At 42.5% G+C, this 23,153-nt stretch overlaps 1 protein-coding gene across 1 annotated transcript in view; it reads left to right on the plus strand.

Moving 5' to 3' along the window:
- Positions 1–525: 525 nt before the first annotated feature.
- xylt1 (xylosyltransferase I) overlaps positions 526–23,153 on the plus strand; it is a 79,558-nt gene continuing 56,930 nt past the window's right edge. Inside the window, exon 1 of the mRNA XM_067583953.1 lies at positions 526–939. Coding sequence (XP_067440054.1) covers positions 655–939 — 285 coding nt within the window. The 5' untranslated portion in view covers positions 526–654. The remainder of the gene's footprint in view (positions 940–23,153) is intronic.

A 23,153-nucleotide genomic window follows, 5' to 3' on the forward strand; every position in this document is an offset into this window, starting at 1 on the left:
TGAGAGGGAAAATCTCATATCAGCTCCTCAGTGCAGCTACTGACCTCCACAAAACGGAAGAAAATGTTAATTTTACTGTTGGATTCCTGCCAGGATCCAAGTAGGGTGTAAAATGAAGATCTTTGCAAAATTAGTGAAACTTACATTAGTATGTAAGAATTAAGGTGCCCAAGGCAGTATTATGTCAGGGGACAGCTACGCCCCTGTTGGGGCCAGTGTATCTGTCAAGGACCTCTGGAAGCCCTTCATTCCTACTGTTCTTGTAATAATGATTGGCCATGTGGTGATTATCAAAATCCCTCCTGAAAAGATAAAATATTAGATTAAAAATTCTCACACAGAGAGAACAGACAGGCTGTCTGAGACAAAGGAGTCGTGCAGTAGCCTGGAGCATGTCTGTCGCTGATCATCCTCTCACCAAGTTTCACCACACGGTGGCCCTGTGCCTCTCCTTCCCGATGCTCCTCCTCGCCTCCGCCACCGTAAAGCTCAGCCTCCCTCCCTCCCTCCCTCCCTCCTCCTCCTCCTCCTCCTCCTCCTCCACCACCACTACCACCTCCTCCTCCTCGTCCACCCTCTACTTCCACTCCTTGCTCCCGTCGCGCTGCGCAGAGCCACAGACGCTCCTCCAGCTCCGTGCAGCCCGGTGCGAAGATGGTTGGCGGCTTGTGTGCTCGCAGGTTGGCCCGCCGGTCGCGGTCCGCCCTGATAGCAGCCCTCACGGTGCTGCTGGTGCAGACGCTGATTGTGTGGAACTTCAGCAGCCTCGACTCCGGCGAAGACAGGGAAAACGGAGGCTCCAACGTGCGGGAGAAGAGGGACCGGGTCGCGGGCAACAAAGCCGCTGGCAGCGACTATTTCCAGCACGGGGTCCAGCGGCAGCAGCGGCAGCATCTTCCCCCGCCTGGGAGGGGGGCGTCTCGCCACATACAGCAGCCGGTAATGTATTCATATCCCCGCTAAAAAAGAGACTGTCTCTCCGGGGATGAAACCCGGAGGGGTTGGCAGGCAGGTCAAAACATCTCCAGTGTGCGCTTTTTTAGAGACAAGCACACGGCCGGGCCTCAAAATGAATGAGTGTTTGATTGTTGTCACTTGAACGGAGGCTGCCTCTGAGGGAAATGATAGGATGTCTGAAGCCAGACAGATGCAAGCGAGCTCTTTTCACTCCTCCGATGCTGGGGAGGAATGCTCGCTGAGGACAGGAGCCTCATTGCGCCGTTTGAATGAACGCACTCCAGTTCAGACTCCAGATTAAAATGCCAAAGCTGAGTATGAAATCTGAACTCAGCGTGTAGTTCACTGTAGGGCAGAATGATAGCATGGCAGGGCAAATCCTTTAAGATAGCAGCTGAGGAGGTGCCTAAATAGCAGAGTCACTGACTCTGGATCTTAGCCTATACCTGTCATGGTCTATTGGTATTTTAAGTGAAATACAGTAGCTGCATGGCTCAGCAGCACTGTCTGTGCAAGGCCAAATGGAAACATAACCTAATTTGCAGAGTTGGTTTTGATGAGTGTACAAAGATTAGAGTCATCTGTTGTATGCAAAAACACTAACAATTTTATTGGTAGTGGCAACGTGAAACACAAAAGGTCAAGATAGATGCGAGTGTGGAGCCAAAGCAAACATGCAGACCTGCATAATGAACATCTTGCACACAAAATGAATAAATTAAGTTAAAGATAGCCTGTGGAACTGTGCCCTTTCAGAGGCAGAGGAGCTAATGCCGTGCCTTGCTTGCTGAAAATTTAAAAATTGGCTGCCAAAGAATCCAAATGTTTATTTGTAGACTCCACTGACTGTGCCCTGTGCCCCCGGAGGCTTCACACTGAGCAGGTTTTTGTATTTGAACAGGGCTTCTGCGCAGCATGTGATTAATTTTCACAACCTGATGTCTGGAATTAAATTCTCGAAAATTGAGCTTCTCGCTCGCATGGTCTCTCAAGCAGTTAGGGTGCCCTAAAGAAATTGGACGCAGTTGTTTCTGGCAGGCAGGGAAGCATTTTCCCTTCATAAAGCTGCCACCCATTCAATGATAGCCTACTCTTCAGCCACCGTGCAATCAACAGATAACTGACTGTGATGTAGTATGATAAACTGTGGCCTCCGCTCACAGTCAGTCACTCTGAGCCGAGCACTGTATCATCTGTCTCCTCCGCAGATTTTACAGTGACTCACTCACTTCATCTGGTAGGACTGTTTGTCCCACCTGCCGGCATCCTCACAATACAAAGTCAGGCCAAGGACAGGGTTATATTTGAGTCATTTATCTATTTTTTTTTTTTTTTTTTTTTACAATTGAAGACCCCTCTAATGAAATATCACTGTAATGTCCCAGTAATAGTCCTGTATGGACTCGTCAGTGACTACATTATAACTCTTTCGGGTATTGATGTTATTTGTTGGATGGAATTATTATAATATTCCTAGAAGGACTGTAGATAAATTAATTACACAGTGACTAACAGGGACCTCTTAAAGGATCAGTCGTGTCAGAACCTGTTCACGCTGCGTCAACACCGATTCGTCCAAATGTGTATTATTATTATTATTAAAACATCCCATGGATCTGCACCCATGACCTTTTAAGGAGGGCTTTCATCCCCATCACCTCGAGGCGCTTCACTCAGCCTGATGCCAGTCCACCAGCCAGTCAGCTCGCCTGCTGCCCGCCTGTCAGATTGTCGACTCGCTCTGTGCAGTTCTGTGGCCCCTGGACTCTTAACATTCAACTGGTCACCCTCGGCCACATGCATTCCCTCAACTGGTTAATCACTGCATTTTTATTCTTTTCCGCTTGTGGGTGGTGTGTGTGTGTGTGTGTGTGTGTGTGTGTGTGTGTGTGTGTGTGAGTGTGTGGCTTGGCAAGGCAGAGTTGTCCAGCCTAAAGCGTGACGCATAAGCGCCAAGTGATGCTATATGAGGCACCACGCCTCAGAGAGGGGAGAGCAGCACTTTGATCCAGAATAGAATTAGCCAGAAGCTGCAGTGTGACAATAGCAGAATTTCTGTGATAACTTGTGTCGGATGGAAACATTATGCATAGCTTTGGATGTGTCATCCCAACAGGCAGGAGCTACAGTTGCCATTAGTGGTTGTCTCCTGTTGTGTCTCTTGAGGGAAATGCTGCTTGAGAGCATAGACGTTTTCTTCTCTCGTCCAACAGACACCACAGCTTGTCGGTTACATCTCCACTGCTTTATATATCTGGATATAATCACATGAGTGATAAAAATGTGTTCAGTGCTTTCACACAGACTATGGCTGCCTGTTGCAGATTCCCCATCGGAAATTTCTACACTTATTAGTCTGTCTTGTTGTCCCTGACATCAATTTATTACAGGAGATAGCATCACAATTATTACTAAAAGGTGCTTATTAAGGCGGTCCTGGTGATGGATGTGAAAAACTGTTAATGTGCCAGAATTAGACCAGTCTACCTTCAGCAGGAGACTGAGTAAAGCTTCTGAAAAGGCGTCTGGCTCCGAGCTTCACATCTGGTTTTTCAGCACTTTTCTTTCCATCTGCCGCGGTAGTCATATACTGTCATGATCCCCATGTGCACAGCGAGTGTCCAGCTCACACATGTTGTAAAGAGTTTCCCCGTTAGTCATAGTAATACACGTAACATTACCTCTGATGTACACGTTTTCCATTGCATTGAGTTTTCCTAACTGTTTCCGGTGGCAAAGATGGAATTACAAGCCATCTGAAAATACACGTTTTTCCTCTGCGTTTTCTACATTGTTGCATAGTAGGGTGATTATGTATTTTATGACAACATAAACCACGGATTATTATAAATTATGTTTTATTATAAAGACGTTTTCTTTCACACTTGGCTTTGCTGCTGACGTATCTTGCCAGCAGATATTTCACTTGAATAGTTTGAGTGACAGAAGATAGTGTACTTTCTGTGACGGCATGGAAAATTAGAGAAACAAAAAGTGGAAGGAAATCCTGAATTCCTGTTATCAGCTGTGTGGGGGTTCCCATATGTGACCACAAATAGCCTAATTTTAATGTTCTTACGTAAGTTTTAGTAACTATTATAAAAAAATCCCTGAAGTTATTTTTTTGGCATTGAATAGGAATAAATGAGCCTCTGATATTTAGTAAAACTGATAAAAACACTGTCATAATTATTATTAACACACACTCTGATTAAGCTGGATTAGCATTTGAATTGTAATCATGCACAGTACTAAACAAATGCAGCGTGCACGTTTTACATTTTGAGACAACTTCAAGAAATCCATTGTTGCTACCAGTCTATTCTCCAGCCAACACCACAACAACCACATTATGATTCATTCTGCTGTGTCCATGATCACAGCGCTGACTCACAAACACACACACACGCACATCAACACTTGCACAAATACCCCGAATCATGTACGTAGATGCAGGGAAAGCAGCTCCACACAAACACACCCACATAAATGTACATATTTATAGTGACACACACACACACAGACTCATGTAGACAAAGTTCTTTTTGTGCCCGGTTGAACCAACACATAGTCCTACGACAAAGGCTTTGACAAGAGGGGGTGTGCAGTCATAGCAGATGGAGTACTCATGGTTACATACAATACAATCTCTCATCCAGCATTTCTGAAAAAATGAAGCGTGTTTCCAGGGTTTACATTCAGTATATGAAAACAGAGGCTCTCAAAGTTTGGCCCGGGGACTCCCAGGGGACCTTGAGGGAGTTCCAGGGGGTTCCCAGCAAAAAGGGGAATCATTTATTTTCACTATAATTCCATTCATAAGTAACATAATGACAGAATGTATGACTATTTTGGTCTTGGGTTTTATACACTTTCAGTTATTCAAATATCTAAAAGTTAAAATCTTATGAGATGGGGGACCCTGGGACAAAATGATATCAAATGGGGTCTGTGGTCTAATTTGTGTCGATTTAGGGGTCCTTGATGTGAAAAAGTTTAAGAACTACTGCTCTATTACAGCATTTACTATTAAAGTTCAACAATGATTACATATAAAAAAAACAGTGCAGCAGTGTGGATACCATATCCATAAATTCACCAACACTCTGCTGTTGAACATCTTCACCATTCAGTCTTTTCTGTTTTGCTGTTATTACATAGATGTCTGAACAACCCACAACCCCTCATGGACTCTCCTCTTTTGTCAAAACCTGCGATGGTCTTGGACTTATGGGAAACAGAGTTTGTTAAAGGTCAATAAAAGAATAGTGATATTACATTACACAACATACTGCTGAGTAAGAAAATGTTTTGAGGCTGGATTTGTAGTTATTTCTGTCAGTGGGGTTTTCTGAAACAGAACCAAGAAGTTCCAGTTTCGCTTTGGCTCTCTATGGCATGCCCTGTTGCTTTTTGCAAATTTGGCTATTGTTGCTCTCTGTTAATGTAAAATGGGTTAAACTAGCAAGCTGCAGTGAATGGATAATCATCACAACATCTGGGAAGTAATGTGAGGTGACATTTAGGATTTAACACCATGCTAAAATTCCTTCAGGATTAATGAAATCTAATCTGTCAATCTATCTATCTAGATGGGAAGGTATGTAAAACGTTAGCTTAACCTCCCCCAAACGGAGTAGCGGAGAAACAACTCTACAGTGTTAGTTTTGGATTAAGCTACATGTGTTGCATTCAAATTAATTTGAACAATCTGTTGGCTCTCATTTGTTCAAACTTGAGTTTTGATGTAACAGGCATAACACGTAATATAGATATAAAGGAGTAATACAAAAAAACGCTATTGTGCTGTAACATTTTTAATGGTGTAACATCTTCTTATTCACTTTGTAACAGAAGCTTTCCCACACATTTCAGATCCGGTTTCTCACGTTGCGTCCTTGGCAGTGTAGTTTGTTCCAGTGCCATTTCATGTGCCAGTCACTGTCAGTGCTGGTTTTTGTATCATAGCAAAGCCTATTTAGCAGTTGTAATTGACGGTAAAATTGGCACTTCCCAAAAGTAAATCGTCTCGGAGTGTGAACTATTCTCTCTTAAACAAGCCTTTGAACATACGTAATTACAGTCCAGAGACACCCAGAAGATGCACTGTGTGATTTAGAAATTTCAAACGTCCCAATCACTATATCAATAAAGTGTTATTTTGTAAAAAAAACCTGTAATGAGGGAAAAGTAAAGCACAGCCTGCCCATCAGTCCGTCCATCTGTCATTGTGCTCGTGCACACGGAGAGCTTCTTTTTCAAGTGCCGTTAGTTTCGGAGAGAGGTGGAAACATATTCAGATCTGAGGGAAGAACTACGCACCTCAGACTTGAAAGAGACACATCGAAAAAACCCAAGACACTTTGATGTTGAAGTGTAATTTGTATACATGACACCATCTCTCTTCAAAACCCGCAACAGGGAAAAAAACATTTCATTATTATCATAATGCAGCTTACCGTACAAAAGCCTGTCATGTTATTTCACCAAACTGATCCCACTCATATGTAAAATATCAGTGTCAGTATGGAATCTTAAAACTTTAGACTATGTGTAGTTTGTAGACTGAAGGTTTGGGTATCCATAGCAGCTCGAACACCACAACACAGACACGTCCCCGCTAAACTCTCCTTCTAGCACAGGTGCTGAATGTAGTGCAGGTCTTTTCAGCGCGGTATCCATGTAATCTCTTTAGAGCAGAGGCAGCAGTCTCGCTCTCTGTGTCCTCCTCTGTTTCTTTTGCTGACTTTGTGTAAAGGAGGAATAGCCATTCAATGATTCAACAGGTGTCGGGATGTTAGAAATACTACACACACACACACACACACACACTCTCTCTCTTGGGAGCAGAGAAGATCCTGGCATGACTCACACAGTCCTGTCAATTATGTTGACTCTTGCTTAGGAGATGAGAGTAGAACAAGTTACATTATCATATTATCTTTAATAGGGCAAATGGGTAACTGCATCATCAAGTTAATAGCAAACAGTGTGTTGAGGGTTTAACATCAGCACAATATGTTCTCTATTTACGCAGTCATGAAAAGTAGGGCCGCTGTTGTTTGAAATTTGCGAATGGAACAGCTGCTCAAGAAATTTCTCTGTATCTCTTTAGCCTGTCTGATTGAAGAATAAGGATAAGACCGAACCTTCACCGTCAACTTTCATTGTTACAGATGCAACTTAATCAGCCCTAAAAAAGGTATTTAGGTTGCTTAATCAACATCTAAATGTTTATATGTCGATAGTTCTCCTTGTCAGTGTCAGTTTTTTTCAACTCATTGTTCAGCGGGGATGGGGTTGCCATCATAGTCGATCAAAACGACCGTCATAATTTGCAAAAGTCAAAGGTGACGACGCCTTAAGATGTTTTGTTTGGTCCCTTTCAACAGTGCAAAACCCAACTATATTCAGATTGCTGTCATGTATGACAAAGAAAAGCAGAAAATCTTCACATTTGAGAAGCTGAAACCAGCAAATTTGGGGGCATTTTTGCTTAAATAATGAATAAGAAACAATTACTCGGTTATCAAAATAGTTACTGATTAATTTTCTGTCAATCAATTTTGATGATTGGTGAATGGTTTATGTCATAATAATGAGGAAGAAAGCCAAAGATTCACTGGTTCCAGCTTCTCAAATGTGAGGATTTGCTGCTTTATATCAATTGAATGTCTTGGGTTTTACAGGTTTTGTTGGACAAAACAAGCAATTTGAGATTCTTACAAAAGATATTTAGTGTTTTGATGATGGTGGTGGATGACTGTTGGTCCAAAATGTCCTATGAGGTGTTCAGTTAGGTTTAGATCTGGTGACTCTGAAGGCCATAACATATGCATTCATTATGTTTCTCCATTTATTTGTGCATTTATTGAAGATTCCTTCTTTTGTTTGTTGCCTTTCTGTATGTTTGAAAGCTCAAAAGCTATTACTTTGAGGTGAGTGTGGGAGGATGCGGGGAGTTGGCGGGTGTATAAATGTGTGTATTTTGTACGTTATCTTATCTTTTACTAGTTTTGCTGTTATTTGTAGCCTTTTTTTGATGCTGTTGTTTGTCCCTCTTTTATCCTTTTTTTTCCTTTGTTGTTTACTTTGGTTATATGTCACTATATATCACTATGTTGCCTCACATCTTGAAAAATAAAGTTATATAAAAAAGGTATTACTTTAACAGATAGATGAACCCAGCAATGTTACGGATGTCTGAAAGGGGAAAAGTAGACATATTACCAGAAAGACCTTCATGGAGAATTAACTCTGGGTATTTTTTTGGCAGTAAATGTACAGGGTGATGTGCATGTCTGAAAGGGGCTTAACAAACACATATAAGTATCCTTCCTCGTCTGTTAGACTGTGTATATGCCTCCGTGTCTGCGTGCGCTTTGTGCTCAGCTTGATGCCTTTGTATGCCTCATCTGGAAAACTGCAAAATCAAAGATCATAACTACTGTTCATCTCTTTCCTGTCAAGTCTGTTCAAACAAACCTCACCATTACCACCAATTAGAGTTGCATCGCTCTGTGTCAACCCGACCACACACACACATATACACACACACACACACACACATCATGAGAACTCCAGCCCAGACATCTCTCCTGCTTCTGTAAGACAGCTGGACCCCCCCCCACCCACCCTACCCAAGTCTTCCCCTCATCCTCCCATCATCCTCTACCGCCGTTACAGATGGTTTCATTCCCCAACACATTAATAACGCATCATCCAGATGAATGAAGCTATATAATACCTAGCGTTGCCAATAATCCCATAGGTAAGAGGCTTAGCAGACAGCCCTGAGAGAGAGACAGAGAGAGAGACATAGAGAGAGAGAGAGATAGCGAGACGGAGCTGTGGGGGGGGGCTGAATTAGTTTTATCTTAAGTCTGGTATCCATGTTGATATTTAGCACAGACCTTAAAAGTCTGCACACACACATACACACACACACACAGGTTGGGGCTAGACCATTGCCATATGGAGGGGTTATTAGGCCAATTGCCGTGCTCCCTTGCTGTTGCCAGGGTTATCCCTTTAAATGGATCTACTGTATTTTCTAAAAGAGATTAGCAACCAACTTTCAGATTGTAAGAAATTTCCCTGAAAAATTACATGAAACCACTGGCAGCTGTGGTCACTAGTATCTTACTGTTGTTTACTGTCACTACTGTAATCTGTTTAACAGCTAATTACTGTAAGAATGATGACGTACTTTGCTGTAGAATGTGGGGTTTACAGTTTGATACCGTAGCTAGGCCTGCAGTTATATACTCTCTTTTTACAGTGTAGGTTCACAACTTTTCAAATTTGTTCAGTTCACACTGGCCATTAAAAGATCCCTTCCTAATGTGCTTCTAGGTAATGGGGATCAACAATCAATAGTCCTTGTTTTGAGCAAACGTGAAATATGAAGCTTCAGCTGTCAAACCAAGGGGATATCTTCCAAATTTACAGGATTTTTAGTATAAAACTCCGTCTTTGTGTTTCCTAGGACAGTTTTTCCCTTTCAACGTGCAGTGGAACGATTGTAACGAAAGGGAATTTGTTATTAAAAAGACTGTAACAATGAAAGATATCCACTTGATTTGACTAACTTACATTATAAGCATGTCAGGAATGGATCTTGTAATGAAGAGGAGGAATGATTACAGCAAGAAAAACATGTCTCAATGTTCATTTGGGCATGTGACTATTATTCTAAGACAGACTTGAATAATTGTGAATCTATACTTTAAAATAACGAGTAATGTTTTTAGAGTTCAGCGATTCCGTGAAAGCCAAAATACGACCTCTGCTGACACTAATCTTTTTCCATAGCCAGCAGAGGAGCAACAGTAAAAACGTACAATATTTTATTTATTGTCTTTGATGCACAAGTTCTGTGGCGGCTTGGATTTTTAAGGGAGGATCATTTTGCTTTTTCTATAATGGAACATAAGTGAATTTTCTCCTTCTGGTGTAGGCTTCCAGGCTGGGAGAGGTGTGACATGATGGGAAGCTGCACTAGCACGTTCCCATTAGGTCAGAACGCCTGGCAGTCATATATCCTTTTCGGTGTTGATTTTTCAGCTTTCATCACAGCGTGAGTCGGTTTTTACTTATAGCGTCTATATTGTCAACCCTGCGGCATTCACCATGAATAGACTTCTGTAGGGGATCATTAGACAGTATGCTGTGTGTTTGTCTCTCAACCGTAATGGCCACATCACATTGAAAAACACTTGACAGCCTCGTTGTAGGGGAAGCATACGGCAGATTGCCCACTTCTCTGAAATAGCTGCAGTGCTGCTACACATTGACATGCAACACGCTGATCCACATGTAACACGCAAATGCACAAGAACATGTAATCACACCCACACAGACTAATGACACTGAGCATGAGCCACTGCCTTGCTATCTCCTCCTCAACACACCATACACTAATCCCCTTGTATTGTGTTAGTCTAATAAGACAGGGGGGTTTGTGACAGAAGGAGAAAAGAGTACGTGGCAGTATGATGAAGACACAGGGTGATGACACATCGGCTGGGTAGCGATAGGGGCGATCCAGCCTGTCAGGGAAAGCTTTTGTCCTTCCAGTCCTGTGGAGCAAGAGGAGAGGAACTGACAGCGGCGCTTTTCTTCTTCCTCCTCCTCCTCCTCCTCTTTTTTTCCCCTCTTCTCACTACTGGAGCTGAATGCCAACAGCCCAGAAGACTTGTCTCTATCTGTGATTAAGAGAGAAAGTGAGAGGAGAAAGAATGAAAGAGAGATCGAGACAGGCAGAGAAAGAGAGACAGATATGCAAGACAGAAGAAAGCTGGAAGAAGAAACGTTGGGGGGGAAGAAAAGATAAACGTCTCATCCCTTCTATAAATCCGACGTCAACTCAAATCCTGGAGTAATCCTCGAGAGAACCCGGTTTGGTTTGAAGGCTTGTTAGTGTAGTTTGGGCCCGGCTGGCAAAAGACTACGTGGTTTGAGAACATTTCTGGAAACTAACCTGAGTCCAAATGGGCTCCACACATACAGGGATCAGGTCTGTAATTTTCCCCTCTGTTGGTGAAATTTAGGGTTTAGAGGTAAGCTGATGCCAAGACACTGATCAAACTGGTTTTATCAAGCATCTCTAAATGGGGTTTCTGATTTAGGATTACGCTGAAAAGGATGGTCGAAGGAATCTGTCCAATAATCCCAATTCTTTGTCGCACCTTAAAACAGGTTGAGATTTCACCAGTTTCATTTTTTAACCTTTTTTCATTTTTTATTATTGCTTCTGTTACATATATGTCTTTATATTTTCCACATCTGGATGACATAACAGAGTGGTTGTTGCCTTATAATAAGGAGGACCTTTCTTAAGTTTCATAATGCTCTTCAACAGACTCTTTGACTGGCCTATGATTATTATTTTAAATTCAAACTCCCAAGATTCGTGTCATTGAAAAATGTTACCAGCATTAGTAAACTGTACCGTGAATTGCCATTCAATCTAGTCAGATATTTAATCCAATAGTTCCATTTAACATTTGAGAACTTTGGTTTCTTTTGTTAGATGAAGGGGAATTTGTCATATCTTGAAAAAAAGGAACAATTTGGGTATTATTGGTACCCGCACTCAAATAGAAATGTCAAGTGATACAACATAGCAAGAAAAAAATTCTGGATTTTAATATTTCACTCATAATGTGGAATGAACAGATGGAAAGTATATATACATGATATCATTGCATTATAGACTTTTTAGCCCCTTAGGGGCACCACAATAAGCTTTAAAGATAACTGCTATGGCGAACATGTTAGCAAACACATCCAACAGAAATGGAGAAATATTGATATTCATTTGGATATGTTTCAGACCACCTGATGAATTAATATTCACTTTCCTTTTAGCTCTGTTTTGGTTTCCACCAACTCCTGAGGGAAATATCTGGCGCTTTAGCTTTTAACACTGTGTTCACCAACTGGTTGGTAACTTTGGCTGTCTGCCGTTTGGTGCTAGACAGGTAGCATACAGTGTGTGTAACAGAACTTCTACACTGAAAACTACTCCCTGGTTGACGAGAGCAGAGAAAGTGAACAAAGACAGCAGAGTTTCAGGCTGAAAGAGCTGAAAGACAGTGCAGCTTTAAAGATACTTAAAGGGAACAATGGTTATATCAGAACTTAAGTGGTTAATGTCTACTGCAAGAATATCTTAAAATGTGGTAGCAGTAGTTTGACCTGGTAGGTCATAGCTACAGAATTACCTCATATTTCAACCATTACATACTCATAACACAGCTACCGGTACATTGTATGCGAGAGAATCATGGTTTGGGTGTACAGTCAAGGTCATATTGAGTAATCCCTCGCCGTGAGGTCAGTGAAGCAGTTCAGCTGAGGCTGCCTTTGCCTCAGGGCTGCCACTGCACGGGATGTTGGAGACAGCCGTGATGTACTTGTAAGATGCACACACGCACACACACACACACATACCTGCATACACACGCATACTGTACAGACTGAAACGTCCCTCCGGCGCTGAAGACACACACCTACAGAATGCATAAAAACCATAAAATACTCTCCTTCCTGCATCACAAAAACACTCCACCCACACAATCACTCTTATACACACACACACACACACACACACACACAATTATAAAACACTCTCTGCACCACATGAATAGCTTCTCTTCAGTATTCATGTTAAACCACCAGGACCAGCCAGAGAGCTCATACTCATTACTGAACAGGTGTTTTCTCCATCAGCAGCGCATTTAGATCCTGTCTGTCCTTCCTGCCTGTCTCCACTCCGCCGAACGCCTCGCACACCCTCAAGTGCTCACGAGGTCTTAATGCAGACGCACACATACGCCTCCGTGTTTGCATCCTTTTTTCTCTTTGTCTACTTCCTCACCCTCTTCATCCCCGCGTGCTCCCACTCCTCCTCTCCCCGGGTCGTCCTCTCCTGCCTCCACTTCTTCTCCCATCTCGAGTGGGGATGTCTCACCGCACCGCTGAGTCGTTCACTGGTCCTCCAGACGCCGCAGGCCTCCCGAATCAGCTTCAACGAGGAGCCCTGCAGAGGCTGTCGCTGCCGGGGAGAAATTGCGTTGTAATTGAGCTGCGTGATAATAATACGTTCTTCTCTCTGATTTCCTACCAGCGGTGAATCATCAACACCATCATCATCGTGCCATCACATCAGCAACGCTCGGCAGACGCTTCCCCACGCCGCTACCGGAGTTGACCTGCTCTTTCACTCGATTCTGTCTGTCTCTCTCTCTCTCTCTCCCTCTCTTGTCAATTGCTCTCGTTCCACTTATTTTATTCCCGTTTCCTCTCTCTCACTTTTCTGTGGCTCCCGTCTCACCACCACTCGCTCCTCTCATCTGTCTCCAACCATCCTTCCCATTTCTGTTTCATTTCATTGGACGGCATGCCTCAAAGGTATACAGAAATTACAATGTACTAAAAAAAAAATGTGTATTTGTGTGTGTGTGTGTGTGTGTGTGTGTGAGAGAGAGAGAGAGAGAGCGGGGAGAGGAGGGTTGGTATAGGAAGAGAAGATAATTAGGATGGGTGATCGTGTGAGCATAACGTCAAATGCCTTTCTGCGACATACTTAGGGCATTCATGCTTCTGTGGTTGGAACTAGAGAAGCTTGATCATTTTTTGTGCAACAGTTTGAGATTATTCACTTTTATCCTTTTTGGATTTCCTACACTTTGAACACTTATAAATCAAAATACTCTCATGTTCATGTATTCCCACATACACATTAAACTTTAATAGGCTGTAAAGGCCTCCGTGTTTCCCTCGACAGCAGTTGAAGGCAGTATGTTAAAGGTGAGGGAGTGTGTGTGCACGTTCATTTATGTGTACGAATGTGAGAAACGCTTAAATTGTGGCCGAGCAATATTGGAAAGTTGGTTAAGTTATGAGACAGAGGAAAGTAAAAAAGACTTTTGTGGCACGAAGGGGAAAAAACTGAGACAGTGTTAATCGACTCAGAGACACACAGGCTCAGATGTTAAGAGAGAGAAAGAGGTTAAAGGAAAGCAAGGGCTTGCCAAGATGGGTGTGTGTGTGTGTGTGTGTATGTGCGTGTGAGAGAGAGAGCTGCTAGTCGGAGGGGAGTTTACACATGGCTTCCAGTGCTTTAACCATCCTCATGAGAATTGCCTTTCCATGGAGGAGAACCATTAGGAAAATCATTGACTGCTTATTGGTTTCAGCACTCTATTTGTGTTTGCGTGTGTGTGTGTGTGTGTGTGCGTGAGAGAGAGAGAGAGAGAGAGAGAGCTCTAATAAAGAACAAAACTGTTCTTTTTTCTAGTTTTCAGAGGGGGGTTAGGGCTTTTTTTTTTTTTAGCTCTCTCTTTGTCCTCGAGTTTCCCCTTAACTGCCGCGAGTGAAGTCTGTTTTACTTTGGCAAATAGACTCTAGAAAAATCTTTTTTTATGCAGCTCTCAGTTTATCCAGTGGATAGATGAATATGTCTTTGTTATTGAGGGCCAAGTAGGTCTCACCGCATTCTGCCAGTAGCTTAACGTTTCATATGTGTTTCTGTGAGGTCTTTCTGTAGAGGCTTAGTTGCTTCTATGGGGCTGAAAAGCGAGTACACCAAACATACATGATATACCTGTACATGCTAAATAGTAGCAAGTAGCAGTATTAATTGTTTGGATGTACTTCAGCAAGCAAACCGTGTTGTTTGTTTAATATTGACCTCCTGCTCGTATGCATGTGTTCCAGAGGCATATAGAGTATGCAGACATAATTGTCTTAACTGCTGAGAGAGAGATTTGGTCAAGGCAATTATAATTCAGCCAGGGCACGTCTGCTTGCTTAGCGCTCAGTCTATTTGCCTAAAAGACACAAATGACTGCAATTTAACAGCAATAGAGGGGGACTGTAATGAGTTGGTAACTATTTGCCTGATGTGAGCGTGTTGCTCTAAGGTGGGAAGAATAATCAAAGGAGTAGGACTATATTTTCACTGGCATTATGTCCAGTGGCAGCAATGGAGATTAATGAGCGTGAGGTTTATTAGCTCCTCAAAATAATTCTGCTACCTTTTTTTCATTATTATTTTTCTTTCTTTTTTTTCCTTAATAGACTCGGAATAAGGCTTATATGTTTCTTCTGCTGAAATTATTTCATTTGACACCTGATGGGGAGTCTGGTGGTTTTAAAGATACCCTGTTGCCTGGTGTACGCAACAGTAGCAGGAAATACGATGCCACAAAGATACAGATATTTAGTGTGTTTACATGCACACTAGACTTATGTTCATTTCGATGATGTTTATATGGAACACAGAGACCCTGCTGGATGCATTATTCTGTCATTATCCGAGTTTCATCTGTGTCTTTGGCAACCATTTTCACCTGGTATTAACCATGTGATCTGTATCTGGATACGTTATCTGGATAATGACATCCGATCTTTGCATTTACACCTCCAAACGTGGTCTGGCTGATCCGGTCACATTCCGATCACGATACTTCGGAGTCTATTTACACTCTGCATTAATTTGTGTTTTTCCTTATCCAGATAATGTATCCAGATACAGATCGCATTTTAATGCCAGGTGTAAATGGGGTATTTCTTCATTTCTTCAGCTGGTTTCTGGATGTCTGGACTCTGTGTTTTTTTACCACTCTGATGGGTTTGTCTTTTTTTTTTTCCATCACTGGCAATTTGAGATAAGAATAACAATTGATAATTGAACCTCCAACATTACCAGTGTCAGGCTTTCATTTCAGAGTCATTACATTGTTCATCATCATATTATTTGTATTACTGGCTGACTGCTACATGATTCAAGTTGAGGATGCATCTGCACACATAACATCAGATCAGAAACATGAAAAAAAAAAAAAGTGCTCAGATCCCACAGTGTCTCAGTTTCTAACAGAGCGACATGTTGGGGTTTTCAAAACCAGGATTAAGGGATTATCAGGTTTCTAACCTGATTTGAGCTTGAGGGTTAATTCTTGACAAAACGATCTCAGCTCAAGGTCCACTTACTCTCTTATTCCAGACCCTTCAACCATATCACACGGTCCTCATCGGCAGAAGGAGTTAATTTCAGCCATGGATATTGCAGATGTCCAAACTTTCCATCAGACTGAGCACCATCTGCTAATGAGGACTGTGCGATACGGTCGAAAGCTCCGGAATAAGCGACTAAGTGGACCATGAGCTGAGATAATTTTGTAAACAGGATGCGATATTTACATGTGTCAACGAGTAAACAAGAAAAACCAGAAACATGATAATACCAGTATACAGTATATATCAGTAAACACTGGTATGAGTGTTACACATCTGTTGAAGTTGCTATGACACTTGTTTTTACCACCTGAACTCAGATTTGTAATATTTATATAAAGATAAATATTGAAGTAGACCTAGTGGTTTCATATCATATCATCTTATTTGATGTTCCTCCCATGCAGTAAAGCCACAATACATTGGTGAAGGAACAGCAACAGTATGAAGCTTGATTTATTTGCGGAATTTTCTTCACTGCATTTCTTAGTCATATGTCTTCAACTCTTATTGCATGCAGCGCTCTCCGTACACACACCGCCAAATTGATTTTGTTTTTCCTACAGCATGCGTGTTCGTATACACCAGTGACACCAAGGCAAATTCCTTTACATTAATTTGGCTTAAGAAATCGAGTAAGAACATTTTCCCTGTGGGAAGCTGCTTTACTGTATGTGCTGAATTATAAATGCAGTGTATGTGTTGGGTGTCAGAGATGCCTGAGATCAAACCGTTTCCAGCAGGCACCACACCGTCAGACGTGTGCACCGCATGCTGTATATTTGTATCGTACAGAAATCCTGTGTGTTATGTTACTTATGTTTAATGGATGAAGGGTTGTGAGCGTGTGTGTTTGTCTCTGTGTGTGTGTGTGTGTGTGTGTGTGTGTGTGTGTGTATAGAAGTGGGGTGGAGGAGATATGTGCATGCTACATTGAACATCAAAGGTCAGGGAAGGTGACAGAGTTCTCTGATTCTTTGTGTGTATGTGAGTGTGTGCGTGTGAGTGTGTGTTGTGCTCCACATGGCGTCCCAGCCTGCAGTGGGCCCAATGATTCAGAGGACACAGGCTGCATGACGTGCACTGTCTTTGACCCTTCTCTACAGCAGCTGTTAATATAACGCTGCAGCTGTGTGTTTGTTTATGGTGTTTTGCGGGAGGGGAGAGGGCCATGTAAACGAAATACGTTACGTTTATCATACATTTGTCACTATTAGTATGCACTCACTTTGAACGATATGTACGTCTTTATGTGCTTTTCATATCAGTGTACAGCTGTGTGTACTTTAGCGCCTGCTGGGTCACCCCAGGCCCTCTGCGCTCTTGCCAGTGCCCTGCTTTGGCTCCCAGGGGTCCCAGAGGATTTTTTTGCTGGGATATGCTGACAAATTGGGCTTTCGGACTGGCTAACTGTGGTTGGCACTGGTTGCGACGTACTCTGAATACCAAGCGATAGCCGTGAGCACTTTTCTCTGTCTCTTTGTTTCCCACAAACACACACAACAATATGACATCACCGAGCAAACTCCGAATTTCAGATTGGCCCAGCTTGAGGAAAAAAAAGCCCAAAATCCAGCCTAAAATCTGGATCAAAAACCTAATCCCCAACTCTGGGGGATCTGATCTGAGTCGCTCGGGGGTCTGGCTATTGGCCATCGCTCCATTCCTCATTGCCCTCTCTCCCTCTCTTTTCCTCTTTCTCTAGACGACTCTTTCCAATTGGGGACAGCTGTTTCACACTGTGAAAAGGGGGGAAAGTAGCCTTAATTTTGCCAATAACGCCTCAGTCTGTGCATCTGCTATGTCGGAGTGATTAGTGCAGCAGGAGCTGTCTTTACTAGGGTGACAATGCCATATGGTTTCTGTATGTGCAAATAAGCATTGGGGTTGATGTGTCATTTTGTATTGGAATTTGTTCTACATCATTATATAATCATTAAATCTCTCCCACAATACAGAGGGAACAGGGAATGTTTATATGTTTCATTGGCATACATACACTTGCAAATGATTGTTCGGGGTGATTTAAGTCTTAAATCTGGAGTCTGTATTGTTTCGGGAGTCAAAAATGGCTGTGGTGTGGACGCATGTGTATTTGGAGGGATACTGGCTAGTGTTTTGGTAAATGTGTGTTTGATTTCTGGCTGCATTACAGTGCGGCACTCTTGAGTTTAATCTCACACACTCCCCCACACAACACATGCACACAAAGCAGTCTTTACATTCACAGTGTGACTGAACCCAGTGAACCTCAGCCATCCCTACACTCCTCAGTAAAGGTACTCCTCCTCGTTGCATCACACACACACTCACATACACACACAGAAGGGGCTCTGTCTGGCTTTTTAACAGTTCCCTCTCAGACAGAGGGAGTTTAGCTCCAGCCTGGTTTTCGGGTTTGCCACACAGTGCACCACTATAGCCTGCTAGTACCAAAAGTATCAGCTGTACCAGTAATCAACTAGCCTCCACCACTTGCCAAGGGTAACCACATAATTACTACACACATCTGGCCGAATTTCTTCTCAATGCAGCGCAGAAGCATGATCCTGCAGTTGCAGAGAGCCGCTTTAGCCGAACCCTCAAACACATGAGACTACAAAGCTAGAGCTCAGCCGTCATAACCCTCACTGCAGTGTTGGGAAGATAGAGCTGACTTTCCCCGCTTATCTTTCTCAGAAGGTCATGGATTAGCAATCCTTGGGCCTTGTAGCAAAGTAGCCTAGCTCTCATTCATTTGTATGTATAAGCATGGCGCACAGTCCACAAACCAGTATCGCATTATGAACTGCTCGGAGTTGTGGTAGGAAAGTCGGATTGGTGGTGGCTGGACGGTGGTGGAACAGGATCTTGTTGGCATTCCTCAGGAGGACTGGAGAGTCACTCTGTCTCTAAACCAGACAGACTGAGGAAGCTAATGAACGACTTTTGGGTGTTTGGGAATGTCAGGTGTGTCTGTATTTGCATGTGTGTGCCTGGGTGTGTATTCCTGTGCCTTTTCATCCCCAATTTGTGTATAGAGTACGTAGATATGCGCAAGTGGACATGGGATGACATGAATTTCCCCTGCCTACATCCCGTCCCCATAACAGGAAAAGAAGATGTAGACAAAACTCAGCCAGGAAAGACTTAAATCGAGGGTCTCTCTGTGTACTCACTCATGAAACATAGGGACTTCCTAAGCCTTATGTTATTTCCTGCTGCATAAATCAGAGCATAAGAGCGGAACCGCCAAGAATGTAAGATCTAAAAGAACTGGATTAGTGTGTCAGCTAAATAAATGAGATGTTATTTCCCTGTAATTTAATCGCCTTGTTTTATCTGCATCTCTGTGCTTGATCTCAGTGTCTCACCATCCGCTTGCTGCAGAAACACAAACCCACACATCTCACAACGTGATGTAAATCTGCATCTGCTGTCCGTCTGAAAGGGTCAGACCAAACCCATCTTGACTGGGATTGAGATGGAGCTGATACTGCTTGGTTTTGAGATAAAGATGACCAAGGGTTTCTATAGCAACTATGACATTACTATAATTATATCCCCATAGTTGATACTGCTTGCGACATCTAATGCTGTCAAGCATTCATTTGATTCTCAGTCTCAGAGATAATCGAATATAATATGTAGCCTTTAATAGGTAGACCAAACAAAGATAAGAAATCCTATAAAGTCACAATACTTATCCCCAAACATCATTTTGTCCCTCAGTTTAAACATTGCAGCAATTATTTTTAATGAACTGATACAATGGACAGCTCTGCTCTGATGTTATTCTGTGGTTTAGCAGTTGGATAGAACTACAAACTTACAATTTGTGCATTGTGTGATCATTATGGCACCTCAAGAATGTGAAATTGATGTCTGTGTTGGTAACACTCCTCATCTCGTTTCCTATCAGCTTTCAATTAGTTTGATTGGCATTTCTGACATCCATGTCATTTTTTATACTGTTATGATGTCGGATTTCTACGTTAAACATGGTTAAAGGTTCAAAACTTGAGGTAAACGTATGTAAAAATGTCCACAAATGGCTGTCCATTGGTAGTCTTTGTTGCCAAGGTTGTTCCATGGGTTGTTCATGTTGTCCACTCTCTTATTTCGGATCAGATTCGGGTTTGAACACATACAGATGTATTTGAGAGGTTTCCATTTCAAGTAATGAATAAGAAGAAGAGGTGAAATCTTGCTACTACTGTTTTTTTTGTAGCCTACACAAAATACATGTATTGGTTATGCATAAGAGCATAACAAAAGACGGTGTTCTTAATCCAGAAAGAAACCTACAGGCAATGTTCAGCCAGAGACGTACAACCGTGATCCAGTGGCAGCCGACAGTCGGCTGGGTGTGTCAGGGCGCTTACACCTACTGACTGGTCGTAAAACAAAAGAATTGCAACCGCAAAGGTACCACCACGGTTGTATGTTAGACCCCTTCAGCAAAGCATTTAAGTCATAGTAAATGTCCTGCGGTGCCAATGGAAAACGTGTAAAAGATTTTGCCTTGTCAGACGCTTTGTAGAAAAGTAATTTCCTCTTGCTTCCATTGAGTCTGGAGATAAGCCAGGACTCCTGGCACACTGAGGGACAATTTACAGATTATACACACTTTCTCTTATTGTAAAGAACAGACCAACACACTCAGACAAGGAACTTAGTCTCAAGGAAACACTCATGCAAAATATTAACTGAAACACCCACATGCTGTACACATTCACATACACAGCACAGACACTTTGTCAGCTGACATCAGGCACACACGTAATCAAGACATCTTCAAGTTGACAGTAGCGCTTCTGTTTGTTCACAATTCTCGTCATTTTCTTCCACCACAGAGAAACAGAAAAGAGATTTCTTTATTTAAACCCACTCATTTATTTAATTCCACGATTCAATTATATATTTACCTCTGCAGTATTTACTTTTGGCAGCGGCAGGATTTGGTCGGAAAACCACTGTACATCATTAGTAAGATAACCCGCTGAGCAAAACTGACAAGACCGAAAAAGAAAGAAAGAGAATGAGAGACGAAGGAGGCAAATGACAAACATGATGAAATAAAAAGTTTTTCGGAATAACGCTGCGTGGGAGGAGATTTGGAGTGACCTAATTAAAATGTTGGAATCCTGAGAGGAATAAATTAGGAAAATGTCAGTTAGGCTGAGCCGGAGGAGGGGAGATTAAGAGGCGCAAGCTCGAATACTGTCTGATTTCTGCTCTTCTTCTCTTTTATCACTGCTACATGGAACATTGGTCTTTAACAACAACATAGTGAGTCGATGTTGCCCTTAACCATTTGAGTAGATGTTGGGTGTTTGCAATGACATATGTGAATGTAGTTAATCAGAAAGTTTTGAGCTTGACTTGACTGTAACTAGTCCGGCACAGCTGATGTTCTATTCTTCAGACTCCCCGATGAAACTGAAATGAAAATATGTGAATGAAAAAGAAAGATGGAGAAGCAGAGACAGAAAGCTACAGAGCTTCAACACAGTCCCACCTTGCAGTCTAAGCAGCTTAAAGTTTCCACATCATCACTGTACAGTAGCGCTAAGAAAGCTGCCAGTCTGTTAGCATCATCTCGCTAGCATCCTCGCTGACTTCCACCAGCCATCCCAGATCCATTCCCCCTGTGGGGAAGCTCCATATGGGGCCAACATGTTTGTGCCATGCCGGGCAGGATGGGACCATACGGACGCTGTCGGACCGCATGTAGCGTGTATTAGAGCAAATGACAGCGATGGCAATGTGTCGATTGTCAACACAAGGAAGGAAAGAGACGAGATGAACAATGAGAGGGGAGCCGAGCTGGAGAACGAGGAGAGGAGGAGGAAGGGAGGAGAAGGAAGGAAGGACAGCTGGTACCAAGATCGGTGTTAGTTAAGGATGACTAAGTGACATGTTGACAAGAGACAGATAAGAGGAACGCAGTGGAACAAAGATGAAAAAGGCAGCCTCTGAAGCCACTATGCTTCAGTAAAGTACAAGATCTTTGATTCTACTTCCCTTTGAAGTCATCCATGGAAATAACACCATGTGGCATGCATGAATTTCAGCATTGGATGGAAAAAAAAAAAAAAAAAAATCCAGTCTGGTGCAGCATCTCTAATGCTGAGGTCTCACAGTCGTCATTGACTTGCGCAGCCATGGTTTTTCACACATACTTTGACAACATCACACTAGTTTGCACCCTCACACTGATGGTGCAATAAGCCTTTTCTTTACTTTCAACTGCAATCAATTCAGTAAGTTGGGTTTCATCAAAGTTTTAACAATGAAAAACTTCTGCACTGAAATGGATGTTATATCTAATCCTTTGGACAATGATCACTCGCAAATGAACAGCAGTTTTAGTTTACATTTTCAAGCGAGCAGAAATGAAAGTCACCCCCCACCACCACCACCCCCTCAATGCTTGCGTGCCACACTCCAGCACTCAAACACACACACACACTGTGTAATCCAGGCCTGCAGTGTTTGTTCAGAAGGCGTCCATTTCAGAGCTGCACTTCACAACAACAACAACAACAGCAGGTCATTTGTTTCAATCTAACAAGAGATGGTTGCAACAAGAGAATGTTTTCTCACTCTCAATTCCTCTCCAAACCTTGAATCAGCCAGGGGAGGCTTTACATAATTTCTGCCATCATTCCTTATCTCAACCTTAAATCTCCTGTGGACTGTTAGGTGTGTGGTGCTCTGCTCTCCTGTGCTTTACTGTGCAGCAGCGGGTCTGTGTTGGTGGTTATTGGTGATAGTGTAACAATGGCTGTGGGGCTACACTCTACTTAAGCTGTCACGGCTGTAATGAACAGCAGATTTCAGTGTGAAGCAGCTCATCTGTTGGTGTGTTAGTCTGAAAGAGAGAAAAAGAAAGGGGAGGCTGAATTATGTCACAGCAAACTCGGTACCTGGTAGGGAGAGGGTCTAACCGACGGCTGTGGCTTCAGTCGGTATGTTTCCATCCACCTGGTTTGTGCTAACTGTCGCCACAAAAGTTTGTACAGACATTCATGGCTTCTAACAATGAATCCTAATGACTTAGATGATCTCTTGACTTTCCCTGTAGAGCCACCATGAGGTTGTCGGTTTGAGTGAAATATCTTTTATTGGATGCATTGTCATAAAATGTTGTCAGAATGTGTTAATACTTAGTTTTTTTTAGGAAA

The sequence above is a fragment of the Thunnus thynnus genome, chromosome 3 (genome assembly GCF_963924715.1).
Source record: "Thunnus thynnus chromosome 3, fThuThy2.1, whole genome shotgun sequence".
NCBI classification, from domain to species: Eukaryota; Metazoa; Chordata; class Actinopteri; order Scombriformes; family Scombridae; genus Thunnus; species Thunnus thynnus.